General features: G+C 36.5%; 1 protein-coding gene across 1 annotated transcript in view; it reads right to left on the reverse strand.

The window, feature by feature from the left end:
- LOC127557653 (vomeronasal type-2 receptor 26-like) overlaps positions 1-12,888 on the reverse strand; it is a 149,600-nt gene that overhangs the window by 30,912 nt on the left and 105,800 nt on the right. Inside the window, exon 7 of the mRNA XM_051990963.1 lies at positions 9,113-9,993. Coding sequence (XP_051846923.1) covers positions 9,113-9,993 — 881 coding nt within the window. The remainder of the gene's footprint in view (positions 1-9,112; positions 9,994-12,888) is intronic.

Here is a 12,888-nt window from a genome sequence, read left to right on the forward strand (position 1 = left end):
TTCCAGGTCCTATTTTTGATGGAAATTCAAGGCAGATAGCCTTTTAACTATGTTGGCCAGTACGCCTTTATTTCAGGAGGCTCAGGAATCCCATTCTAAATACCATCAGGCTGCTCGAGCTTTGCGTTTACAGTTTGGGATTACAAAAGAAGAAGCTAGGAGCATAGTGAAAAGCTGTACAGCTTGCCTTCCCTTCCACGCTCCTACACTGCCTCCAGGGAAGAACCCTCGTGGTTTGAAACCCAATGAAATCTGGCAAATGGATGTGACTCATTATAAATCTTTTGGTCTTCTGTCTTTTATCCACGTTGTGGTAGACACCTTTTCAGGATTCACTTTTGCCATACCAGCAGCAAAAGAGACAGCCCGAGTGGTCACTGAATTCCTCATTCAAGCATTCGCAATTATGGGTGTGCCACAAGAAATAAAAACAGATAATGGACCGGCATATACCTCCAAACATTTTGAACACTTTTGTGCACAGTATAAGATTCTACACACTACTGGCATACCCTTCAATCCTCAAGGTCAAGCAATAGTAGAAAGAAGAAACAGAGACATTAAGACACTCCTCCAAAAACAAAAGAAAGGAGGAGCCACGGGTAACCCTAGAGAACTTCTAAATTTAGTTCTCTATACCATTAATTTTTTAATCTTTGATAAAGATGCACTGGCTCCAGCAGACAGGTTTTATAACCCACCAGAAGAGCAGTGTCCAGTGCGAGCAGCTCCACTATCTTTAGATAATCGCCAGGTGATGTGGAGAGACCCAGAAAGTGGTGAATGGAAGGGACCAGATAGGCTAACTGCTTGGGGGAGAGGATTTGCTTGCATCTCTACAGGTGGAGAAGGAATCAGATGGGTGCCTACGAGCCGCATTCGCCTTGTCCATCGCAGAAAGATGGAGCAGACCCTTGAAACAAAGGAGAAGACCCAAGAAATATCGGGTGGTTCTGTTGCTGATTGTGCTCATAAGAATTATTAGATTCCTGGCACATGAACTAATGGACAATGGAATCCTATTGGACTGTTTCTAGGACTTATGGACATGTGTAAATTTTCAGATTGATTCTTGTTATTTGTTACATTACTACTAGCCTGTGTTATATTGCTATGTGCTCATGTAAATTATGTATAATGCCTCCCATATTGATGGATTTATGTATGCCATGTATATCTGTTACAAAGTTCTGGCCCATATTGATGGATTTATGTGTACCCCCTCAGAAACCCCCTATGTTTTAAAACAAAAGAAAGGGGGAGATGTTGGAATCCTTACTAACTGCTAAGTAATTAGAGTTGATCTAATCTTACAAGAAGTTGTTTTGGCCAGAACCTGAAACAAGGTACTAAGTAGAACTAATCAAGACAAGGCTTGTGTTCCCACCTTTACTCAAAGTCCACACCTTAAAGCTCTTTGGCCAGAGAGCACTATGGGAGAAAACCCATAATCCCATTCTCTCAGAAGGTTCAGATATAAGGCGAGACAGCCATTCCAGAATACACCTTTTTTCCTCTTGGCTGGCTGATCGCGCTAGACTCGAGAGAAACGACTCTGCTGCTGAGAACACTTTTGACGGACTTCAGTGGAGCTACGCCAGAAGCCCTTCTCCCACTAGGTCCCACAGACTAGTAAGGATAGAAAACAGAACTCAGACTTAAGCTTTGGAATGTACCCAGCAATTGTATATACATATAAGTATATATCTATTGTGGTGAGCTTTTTCTTCTCAAAACGCAGCCAGGTGATAAAAGTTCAGATCTTTTATTATCCCAATATAGCCCGGTTAGCTTAGAGGCCTATCTCTCTGCTTGGTTCCAAGAGCTCTCTCCGAATGTCACCAAATCCAAAGGTCTGGTCCTTCAGCCTCTGCTCTGCCTCTGATTTCTTCAGCCTCTAGCCAGCTCCAGTCTTCATGCCATTCCGGTGAAAATCCCCCAAAGTGCTCTGTGTCTGTTTCTTTTATACAAGAGGGAGGAATTGTGGGATACGAGAGAGAGGGATTATGGGTTTTCTCCCATAGTGCTCTCTGGCCCAAAGAACTTCAAGGGAGGTGTGAACTCATTGAACTCCAATGAGTAAAGGTGTGGACACAAGCCTTGTATTAATTAGTTCTACTTAGTACCTTGTTTCAGGTTCTGCCCAAAACATCTTCTTGTAAGATTAGATCAACTCTAATTCGTTAACAGTTAGTAAGGATTCCAACATCTCCCCCTTTCTTTTGTTTTAAAACATAGGGGGTTTCTGAGGGGGTACACATAAAGCCATCAATATGGGCCAGAACTTTGTAACAGATATATATGGTATACATAAATCCATCAATATGGGAGGCATTATACATAATTTACATAAGCACATAGCAATATAACACAGGCTAGTAGTAATGTAACAAATAACATGAATCATCCTGAAAATTTACACATGTCCATAAGTCCTAGAAACAGTCCAATAGGATTCCATTGTCCATTAGTTCATGTGCCAGGAATCTAATAATTCCTGTAAGCTCTGAAGTACTGCAAAAGGTCTCATCAACAATTTTTCATCTCAGGGAACCCAATGATTCTTGCTGGTTTTTCAAGAACTAAAACAGTTTCATCTTGTGTTAGGAAATTCAAAGATTTCTGAAGATTTTAAGAGTCCTTTTGACAGTCTCATTGTCAGCCATCTGATTCTTTCTTCATCAGTGGAAATATAAGCAGATCCTCTTCCCAAGCAGTTAATCTAATTCCCTTCTATTTACCAAATTTGGGATTTCTCCTCATCATCTGGTAATTACATTGGAGCTGTTTGCATTGGATATTGTCTTGTTGTCTTAAAAGGCCTGTATTCTTCCCAACTGTAATCCTGATTGCTTTTCTGTTGGTTGATGACATCAGAGTTCTGAATTTCTAAAGTCTCTCTGGGTGTAACCTCAGCTGCTATCATGCCCCACCTGTCCTTTGATTGATACTTTAGAGCTGGGCCCTGCCTCTCATTCTTCTGGGTCAATATACATTTAGAGGCCCAGTGAAAGCCTCGGTTACATTTTGGACATGGAGTTTTGGGTTTTCTCTCACCCTGTCTTCTCGCTCTATCTCCATTTCTACATTGAGCTCTCAAATGTCCAATTTTTCTGCACTGAAAACATCGACGAGTTTCTCTAGAATTCCTCTGCCAAGAAGGACCTTGTCTTTCCATGTTCATCATAGTTTGGGCATAATAAGCATTTATGTCCACTGTGGCACAGAGTCTTATGATTTCTTTTAAAGGAGCATTTTTGTCTAGCCCCCATATAATTCTCTTGCAAATCTCATTGGCATTTTCCTTAGCCAAATGTCTAGTCATTATTTCTGTTGCTGCATTGTCTCCAATGGTTCTTATTACAGCTGTTTGTAAACGTCCCACAAAATCTGCAAAAGGTTCATTGGGACCTTGCTCTATTTTTGTGAAAGCATTATTTCCATCTTTCTGTCCAGGGAGAGAATTCCAAGCTTTTATGGCAGCCTTAGAAATTTGCTCATAGACTGTTATGGGATAATAAATCTGTTCTGAACTCTCTGCATACTGACCTTCACCAGCTAATTGGTCAAAAGTGATTTGTACAACAGCTCCTTTTTGCCTATTGCGTTGGGCTTGAATCCTACATAATTCATGAAACTCCGAAAGCCACAATAAATTTTGTCCCGGTTCTAGACAAGTTTTCGTTATGGATTTCCAGTCATTCGGGGTTAGGATTTCATTAGACAAATTATCCAGTAACATCTTCACATAAGATGATGTAGCCCCATAAAGAGTGCAACCCTTTTTCAAATCTTTAATTTTTCCCAAATTAAAAGGAGTGTATTTTCTCTCTTTTTGACCTGAGGAGTTGAGCTCTTCAATCACAGGATATGCATTTATAAAATCAGATATATCTTCTCCTTCATTTTTTGCTTTAATTAATGCTTTTTCTAATCTTGTCAAATTCTGCTTTACAGGAGAAGCTGACTGTGTTTCTGTCTCTCTCCCTCCCCCTTGTTCCACCCATGAAGGGTTAATTGCGGGGGGAGGGTCATGAGATGTGGAATCACCTAATTCCTCCTGCTGTGAAGTATCATACTCAGAATTGTAATTAACTCCATTCTCATCTGATTCATCCTCCTTTTCACCTAGTAAAGTTCGCACTTTTTCCTCCTGTACTTTCCTTTTCATCATTCTATCACTTAAATAACTTCTTATAGCCAATTGTATTACATTATATGTATTAATTATTGAGTTAGGCCCATTTTTATCATAGAATTGACAAAGATCCTCTCCAACTAATTTCCATTCATTAGATCTAATTCCTTATCAAGAGAGACAAGGACATATGTCCTTTACAGTTTGTAAAAGTTCAGTGATTTGCTGTAAACTTATAATTAAACCTTGGCTTTCCATAACTTTGACAATGCTCTCTAAACATTTTCCTTGAACAGAAACAGGCTGTTTTCTAAATATCTGTCCCATCTTAGCTGAAATTCTACTTTAACTCTTCTAACAAAATTTCTTTGTTGCACTCACCCTAATTTCTGGGTTGAAGTCTTTTCCACTGGATCAGGATCAGAGGCTTTTCCACTTGAATCAGGATCGGAGCTTTTCCACTGAAATCCACTGAGGGGTCTGTTTGTCCCACGTTCAGGGCGCCAAAATGTGGTGAGCTTTTTCTTCTCAAAATACAGCCAGGTGATAAAAGTTCAGATCTTTTATTATCCCAATATAGCCCGGTTAGCTTAGAGGCCTATCTCTCTGCTTGGTTCCAAGAGCTCTCTCCGAATGTCACCAAATCCAAAGGTCTGGTCCTTCAGCCTCTGCTCTGCCTCTGATTTCTTCAGCCTCTAGCCAGCTCCAGTCTTCATGCCATTCCGTGAAAATCCCCAAAGTGCTCTGTGTCTGTTTCTTTTATACAAGAGGGAGGAATTGTGGGATACGAGAGAGAGGGATTATGGGTTTTCTCCCATAGTGCTCTCTGGCCCAAAGAACTTCAAGGGAGGTGTGAACTCATTGAACTCCAATGAGTAAAGGTGTGGACACAAGCCTTGTATTAATTAGTTCTACTTAGTACCTTGTTTCAGGTTCTGCCCAAAACATCTTCTTGTAAGATTAGATCAACTCTAATTCGTTAACAGTTAGTAAGGATTCCAACAATCTATCTATCTATCTATCTATCTATATATATATATATAATATATATATATATATACACACACAACACACATATATATGTATATATACTTTCATATATACTGTATCTGACAGCTAACTCTACTCCTATCCCTGACTTTACTCCATCTTTTTAAAAAATAATTTATTTAGTTATTTATTTTAATATTCTTTTCTTTTTTGAGTTCCAAATCTTTCCCTCTTTCAAACACTGTTAAGGACCATGCCTATAGGGCAGTTTTCCTTGATGATTTCCTGAAAGAAAATGTCTAAGCTCTTTTTTTCATCATGATTTTCAGCAAGTCCAATATTCCTTAAATTGTCTCTCCTACTTATATTATCCAGACTAGTTGGTTTTCAATGGAGGTATTTCATGTTTTTCTATTTTTTCAGGGTTTTTTGTTTTGTTTTGTTTTGTTTGACTGATTATTGAAGTCTTATTGAGCCATTAATTTCCATTTCTTCAATTCTAATTTTTATTGTATTATTTTCTTCAGTTACCTTTTTTAGCTCCTTTTGCATTTGACCAATTGAATTTTTAAACAAGTGGTTTTGTTCATTGCCTTTTTCCATTTCACTAATTTTGTTTTTGAATGAATTGTTTTTTCATATCTATTTTGTAAAAAGTTATGTGCTCTTTCCATTTCATCAAAATTTATTTTGTAGGGAGTTATATGGATTGCCCATTATATCATACTTATTATTAAGGCGTTTTCTTTAGATAATTTTTGTTTTTCCTTTTCCATACCTCTTGCAAAGATCTCATTTCCTTTATTCCATTTCTCTTGTAACTCTCTTTTAAGATAGTTTTTGAAATCTTCCAAAAAGCTTTGTGAAATGAGGACCAGCTCATACCTCCCTTTGGGAGCTTTATCTGGAGTTGATTTATCTTTAGGAACCTCAAGATTTGAGGTCTGTTCTTCTCTTTCTCTCCATAAAATCTGTCTATGGACATAGTTCTTTTTGCTTTTGTGCTCACTTTTTAAAGCTTTGAGTTATGCTTTTAAGGCAAAAGAGTGACAGCTATTTCTACCCTGGGGCAGTTCTCCTCACTGACTTCCAGTGCTGGGAAATCCTGTACAGGTCCTGCATTCTTCCAGGCTCAGTGACTTTTAATCTGCCTTTTGTATTCACTTTTCTGTGTTTTACAGAAAATCTGCTAATCACCCATTTGCAAACAGAATAGAATAACCTAAGAGCATTACACAAGATTCCCAGGTCTGCAGATACTGTAACTATCTAGTTCCCCTCCCCAGCTCCTTTTCCTGGACTCCCTATGCTGTGGTCTGGGCTTGGCAGACTGTCCCCTTGCCTGATTGAAGCATATCTGTTCTGAAGTTCTTTCAAATTATCTTCTTTTAGAATGTGTTGTACTCTAAATATTCGTGGGTTCTGTTACTCCAAAACCAGGTCAAAGGCTTAATTTGCTATTGGTTTGAAAGAAAGTCAGGGGAGATCACAAAAAGCCGTGTCTGTTCTCTGCCATCATAGCTCTGCCCCCTTATACTTTTTTAAATAGCTTCTTTCTGAGCTTCCTGGTTAGCTTTTCCACATTTTACCATGATGAAGATAATCTAGGACTAAAGTTGACTTCTTTCACAATACAATTTCAAGACATAGAGAAATTTCAGGGAAGTACTTTCTGTTTTTGAGTATCATTCATATGGAAAAGAATAGAGGTCAGTTTTAGTGGATTAAGACTAGAAAAGGTGGAATAAAAATACAAAGACACTGGAAAGATGGGAAGGGATCAAACATAAAGGGCTTTTAAAAGTCAAAGAAAGTATTTGATTCTACAGGTAATAGGGAAATGTTGGATTTTAAGGAATTTTGAGTGTGAATAGGTGGCATGATCAGACCTATAATTTAAAATAATTATATTTTAAGTTGAATGGAAAATGAATAGGAGTACAGAAAGACTTTTGATAAGGAAATTAAACAGCAGCTATTCCAATACTTTCAGTGTGAGGACTTTAGGGCCAACACCCAGGTTTTAACAGTGTCCAATGAGAGAAGAGGAAAGGATAAGAAAAATGATGCAAGGGAAATAGGAGGGAAATTGGTAGAAGATTGGAAATTCCTCTCAGTCTCCTTGAATCACCATCATCCTCTCATATGAAGGGATCCATTATGATGGTCTTAGTTGGATTCCTAGCAGCCACTGATAGGTGGCAAATAACATAACAATAACTATGTGAAACTGTGTAAAAAAAACAAGAAAAAATAAAGTGAGAAAAATTTTACTTCAATTTGCACTCAGATATCTTCTCTTCTCTCTCTAGAGATTGATAGTAATTTTTCATTACATGTCCTTTGAAATTGCTTTGGATCACTGTATTGATTACACTGGCCAGATCTTTCATAATTGTCTATCATTTTAACATTACTATAACTTGGCACAATAATCTCCTGATTTTTCTCACTTTACTTTTCATTATTTTATTTAAGTTTTGTCAAGTAGTTTTTTTTTTAAACCACTGCTTTTATCATTTTCTGTTGCATAATAGTACTCCATCACAACCATATGCCACAACTTGTTCATTCATTTCCCAAATATTGAGTATTGGTTTAATTTCTGTATCATTGCCATCAAAACAAAACCAACCAAAAAATTAGAGTTGCTCTAAAATATTTATACAGAAACTTCCTTTTTATTTTTTTATCTCCTTGGAATGCAGATATAGTAGCAATATTAATGTTTGAAAAATCATGCATATTTTTTCCTCTGTAGGAATACTTCCAAAATGTTCTCTAAAATGTTTAGATAGATTAACTACTTCACCAAAAATTCTTTAGTGTGCCTGTCATTCATCAATCACTGCAACATTTGTCATTTGATATGGGTGTAAGGTAGTTCCTTATTGTTTCAAGTAGCATTTCTTCAAGTAGCATCATAAAGAGTGATATAATGCTTTTTAAAAAAAAATATGAATGTGCATAGCTTTAATTTCTTCTTTTTGAAAACTGCCTTACATATCTTTGATCATTTATCAATTGGGAAATGGTTCCTAATTTTATGAAGGTGTCCCTCTTTTTCACTTCTTCACTTACACAATCAACTCATAATCATGCCTTTTATTATACTTTTCTTTAGTCTCTAGTCATTTCTGGTCTTTTCATCAGAACCACTTGAAAATCCTCCATTTCATTTCATGATCACTTCCTTGAGCTCTTACAACTATAAGCCTTAGAACTCTTCTCTGCATTCAAATTATGACTATGGCACCTGTTTGGCAGTAACTGACCATTAGAATCCTTACTTTAGGCAGATCAGTACTCATTCAGTCAAATGAGAGTGAGGTAACTCTGTTATTGCATCAGCATGTGAATTTCTGAGCACTTATACAATCTAGGGACTTGGGAATTGTATCAATAGAATTGAAGTAGAGAGAATTGTCATCCAGATAAGTCCTGTTCTGTTCTCCTTCTTCCCAAAGTCACTGAGGAAAGAGATTAAACTAATGAAAAGTGACTCACCATGTGAGTAAAGAACCAGAGTCAATTTTGAGGGCCAAATCTTTGGTGATCAATAAAATAATTGGAAAGAGGAAAAAATGTATAATAGAAAAGTAAAATCTGAACCATCAAAAGATTTCAGGCAAGGCAAAAAACTAAGTTAAAATTCTGGAGCATAAGCACATAAATAAATGGAAAAACAAATGAAAAAGAAAAAGAAAAGTGTTCTCTATAGGAACTAAATGAGTCCAAATAAATAAGGAATATAAAACTAACCACCAAAAATAATCATTAGAAAATTGACATAGAAATTGGCTAAAGTATGGTGGTGAGTCATGAAGGGCTTGCTCAGATGAGGAGATAATTAGAACTCATATGTGAAAATACATCCAACATCAAATCTGATTTAATTTTTTCAAGTACCTCATAATATTGCTATGATACATAAGGTAATGCTTCAGAATGATGTCTTCTGCTATCATAGGATTTATGATTTACCCATCCGTGGGTGTTCCACTGTGGCCTCAGAAGGATCACATAGCATTTGGGAAAGAAGATGCAGCCCAGTAATCCAACACTAGAGCTCAAGATGGAAAAGACTTCTACAACTACCATAGATTTCCCCTTAGTGCTCTGATAAGTGGGCAAAAAGGAGATCCAGACACTGCAGAATACCAGCATGCTGAATGTGATAAATTTTGTTTCATTAAAGGTATCAGGGAGATTTCTGGCCAAAAAAGCCACAGTGAAACTTACCAGGGCCAGGAAGCCCATGTAGCCCAGGACAAAATAGAATGCAATGAGAGAACCTGTATTGCACTGTAAGATGATGTGTTCAGGTTCTGAGTGTGGGTCTGCATCTGGGAATGGGGGAGAAACCAACAGCCAGATACCACAGAGAATCACTTGGATCAAAGAGCAGATAAGCATAATAGAAATGGGTGTTTTGGAGCCAATCCATTTTCTGCTTCTGCTCCCTGGTCTTATGGCTTTGAAGACTATAACTACTGTGATTGTTTTAGCCAAAATGGAGGAGATGGCTATTGTGAATGTGATTCCAAATATTGTCTGTTGAAGGAGACATGTGATTGAATTAGGCTTACCAATGAAGAGCAAGGAAGACAAGAAACATTGGCTCAGGGAGAGGAGTAAGGTATAGCTGAGAGTTCTATTATTAGCTTTCACTATGGGGGTGTCCTCATGCTTCACAAATACTCCAATGATCAGAATTGTCAAGACACAGAAGGCCAGAGCTGTGAAGGTCAGAACCATTCCAAGTGGTTCCTCATAGACCAGAAAGGTCACCGCCTTTGGCAGACAAAGGTTTTTCTCCTTGTTGGAATATTCATTTTCAGGACACATGATACACTGGTCCATATCTAAAGATAAAGATATAATTATAACCAGATTTCATCAACCTTGGCAAACAGTAATAATCTGAAAGTCTTGACTATAAAGGGGCCCTTTGTTTCTAAAATATTTGCTCAAAATCACTTCTCCCACTAGGTCCCACAGACTAGTAAGGATAGAAAACAGAACTCAGACTTAAGCTTTGGAATGTACCCAGCAATTGTATATACATATAAGTGTATATATATATATATATATATATACATATATATATATATATATATATATATGTGTGTGTGTGTATATATACATATATATATATACACACACATATATATGTATATATACTTTCATATATACTGTATCTGACAGTTAACTCTACTCCTATCCCTGACTTTACTCCATCTTTTTAAAAAATAATTTATTTAGTTATTTATTTTAATATTCTTTTCTTTTTTGAGTTCCAAATCTTTCCCTCTTTCAAACACTGTTAAGGATCATGCCTAAGTGAAGGGACAGGTCAATTCTCTGAGAGCCTCCAAAACTATGGATCATAACATCTGAAGAAGTTGAAAAGCAGGCTTTACTGACATAGGTGTTGCTTGTGGACTGGGAATGAAATAAATTTGAAGCAGAAGGAAGAGGAGAGAGGTCAGACAATGCAACTTCCTCTCAGTCTCCTTGAATCACCATCATCCTCTCATATGAAGGGATCCGTTATGATGGTCTTAGTTGGATTCCTAGCAGCCACTGACAGGTGGCAAATAACATAACAATAACTATGTGAAACTGTGTAAAAAAAACAAGAAAAAATAAAGTGAGAAAAATTTTACTTCAATTTGCACTCAGATATCTTCTCTTCTCTCTCTAGAGATTGATAGTAATTCTTCATTACATGTCCTTTGAAATTGCTTTGGATCACTGTATTGATTACACTGGCCAGATCTTTCATAATTGTCTATCATTTTAACATTACTATAACTTGGCACAATAATCTCCTGATTTTTCTCACTTTACTTTTCATTATTTTATTTAAGTTTTGTCAAGTAGTTTTTTTTTAAACCACTGCTTTTATCATTTTCTGTTGCATAATAGTACTCCATCACAACCATATGCCACAACTTGTTCATTCATTTCCCAAATATTGAGTATTGGTTTAATTTCTGTATCATTGCCATCAAAACAAAACCAACCAAAAAATTAGAGTTGCTCTAAAATATTTATACAGAAATTTCCTTTTTATTTTTTTATCTCCTTGGAATGCAGATATAGTAGCAATATTAATGTTTGAAAAATCATGCATATTTTTTCCTCTGTAGGAATACTTCCAAAATGTTCTCTAAAATGTTTAGATAGATTAACTACTTCACCAAAAATTCTTTAGTGTGCCTGTCATTCATCAATCACTGCAACATTTGTCATTTGATATGGGTGTAAGGTAGTTCCTTATTGTTTCAAGTAGCATTTCTTCAAGTAGCATCATAAAGAGTGATATAATGCTTTTTAAAAAAAAATATGAATGTGCATAGCTTTAATTTCTTCTTTTTGAAAACTGCCTTACATATCTTTGATCATTTATCAACTGGGAAATGGTTCCTAATTTTATGAAGGTGTCCCTCTTTTTCACTTCTTCACTTACACAATCAACTCATAATCATGCCTTTTATTATACTTTTCTTTAGTCTCTAGTCATTTCTGGTCTTTTCATCAGAACCACTTGAAAATCCTCCATTTCATTTCATGATCACTTCCTTGAGCTCTTACAACTATAAGCCTTAGAACTCTTCTCTGCATTCAAATTATGACTATGGCACCTGTTTGGCAGTAACTGACCATTAGAATCCTTACTTTAGGCAGAGCAGTACTCATTCAGTCAAATGAGAGTGAGGTAACTCTGTTATTGCATCAGCATGTGAATTTCTGAGCACTTATACAATCTAGGGACTTGGGAATTGTATCAATAGAATTGAAGTAGAGAGAATTGTCATCCAGATAAGTCCTGTTCTGTTCTCCTTCTTCCCAAAGTCACTGAGGAAAGAGATTAAACTAATGAAAAGTGACTCACCATGTGAGTAAAGAACCAGAGTCAATTTTGAGGGCCAAATCTTTGGTGATCAATAAAATAATTGGAAAGAGGAAAAAATGTATAATAGAAAAGTAAAATCTGAACCATCAAAAGATTTCAGGCAAGGCAAAAAACTAAGTTAAAATTCTGGAGCATAAGCACATAAATAAATGGAAAAACAAATGAAAAAGAAAAAGAAAAGTGTTCTCTATAGGAACTAAATGAGTCCAAATAAGTGTGAAATGCATAAATATTAAAGATATCCACATTTCCTCTTGGATTACTCCTAGGATTCATTATATTCTACATGAGCTAGGTGGCCCACTGTATGGAGTGGCATGTCTAGAATCAGGAAAACCCAAGATCAAATTTGACCTAAGCTCTGTGACCTTTGGCAATTCAATTCAATTCTCTTTGCCTCAGTTTCATTATCTTACTGATGGGGTTAATAATAGCAGCTCCCAATGAGACTTATTATGAATATATATTAAAAAATCACAAGTGTAAAGCCAAATGCTTGGTTTTATGAAGTTCTTGTTATTAGCTTCTTGCAAGATTTCATTGACTCTAAAACTCATGCCTTTTTAGTATCTCTTCCCCTGGTGCCCCTTTCTTTGGTTACTCAGAGAAAATGGATGGTGGACTTTAGAAAACTCCATGAAGATTCTCATTCCAACAAGATTCCCTTGATGGCCAGCTCATTGCTTCCCATTCATCTATCGAACTTCAAAGTTCCTACCTCTCAAGTGGTTTTTCATGTGTTGTCTTCCTCATTACATTCTGAATTTATTTAGGCAGAAGTTGTTTTTTGACTTTCTTTTGTATCCCCAGTGCTTAGCACAGTGTGTAGCACATTGTA

This window comes from Antechinus flavipes, chromosome 3 (genome assembly GCF_016432865.1).
Source record: "Antechinus flavipes isolate AdamAnt ecotype Samford, QLD, Australia chromosome 3, AdamAnt_v2, whole genome shotgun sequence".
NCBI classification, from domain to species: Eukaryota; Metazoa; Chordata; class Mammalia; order Dasyuromorphia; family Dasyuridae; genus Antechinus; species Antechinus flavipes.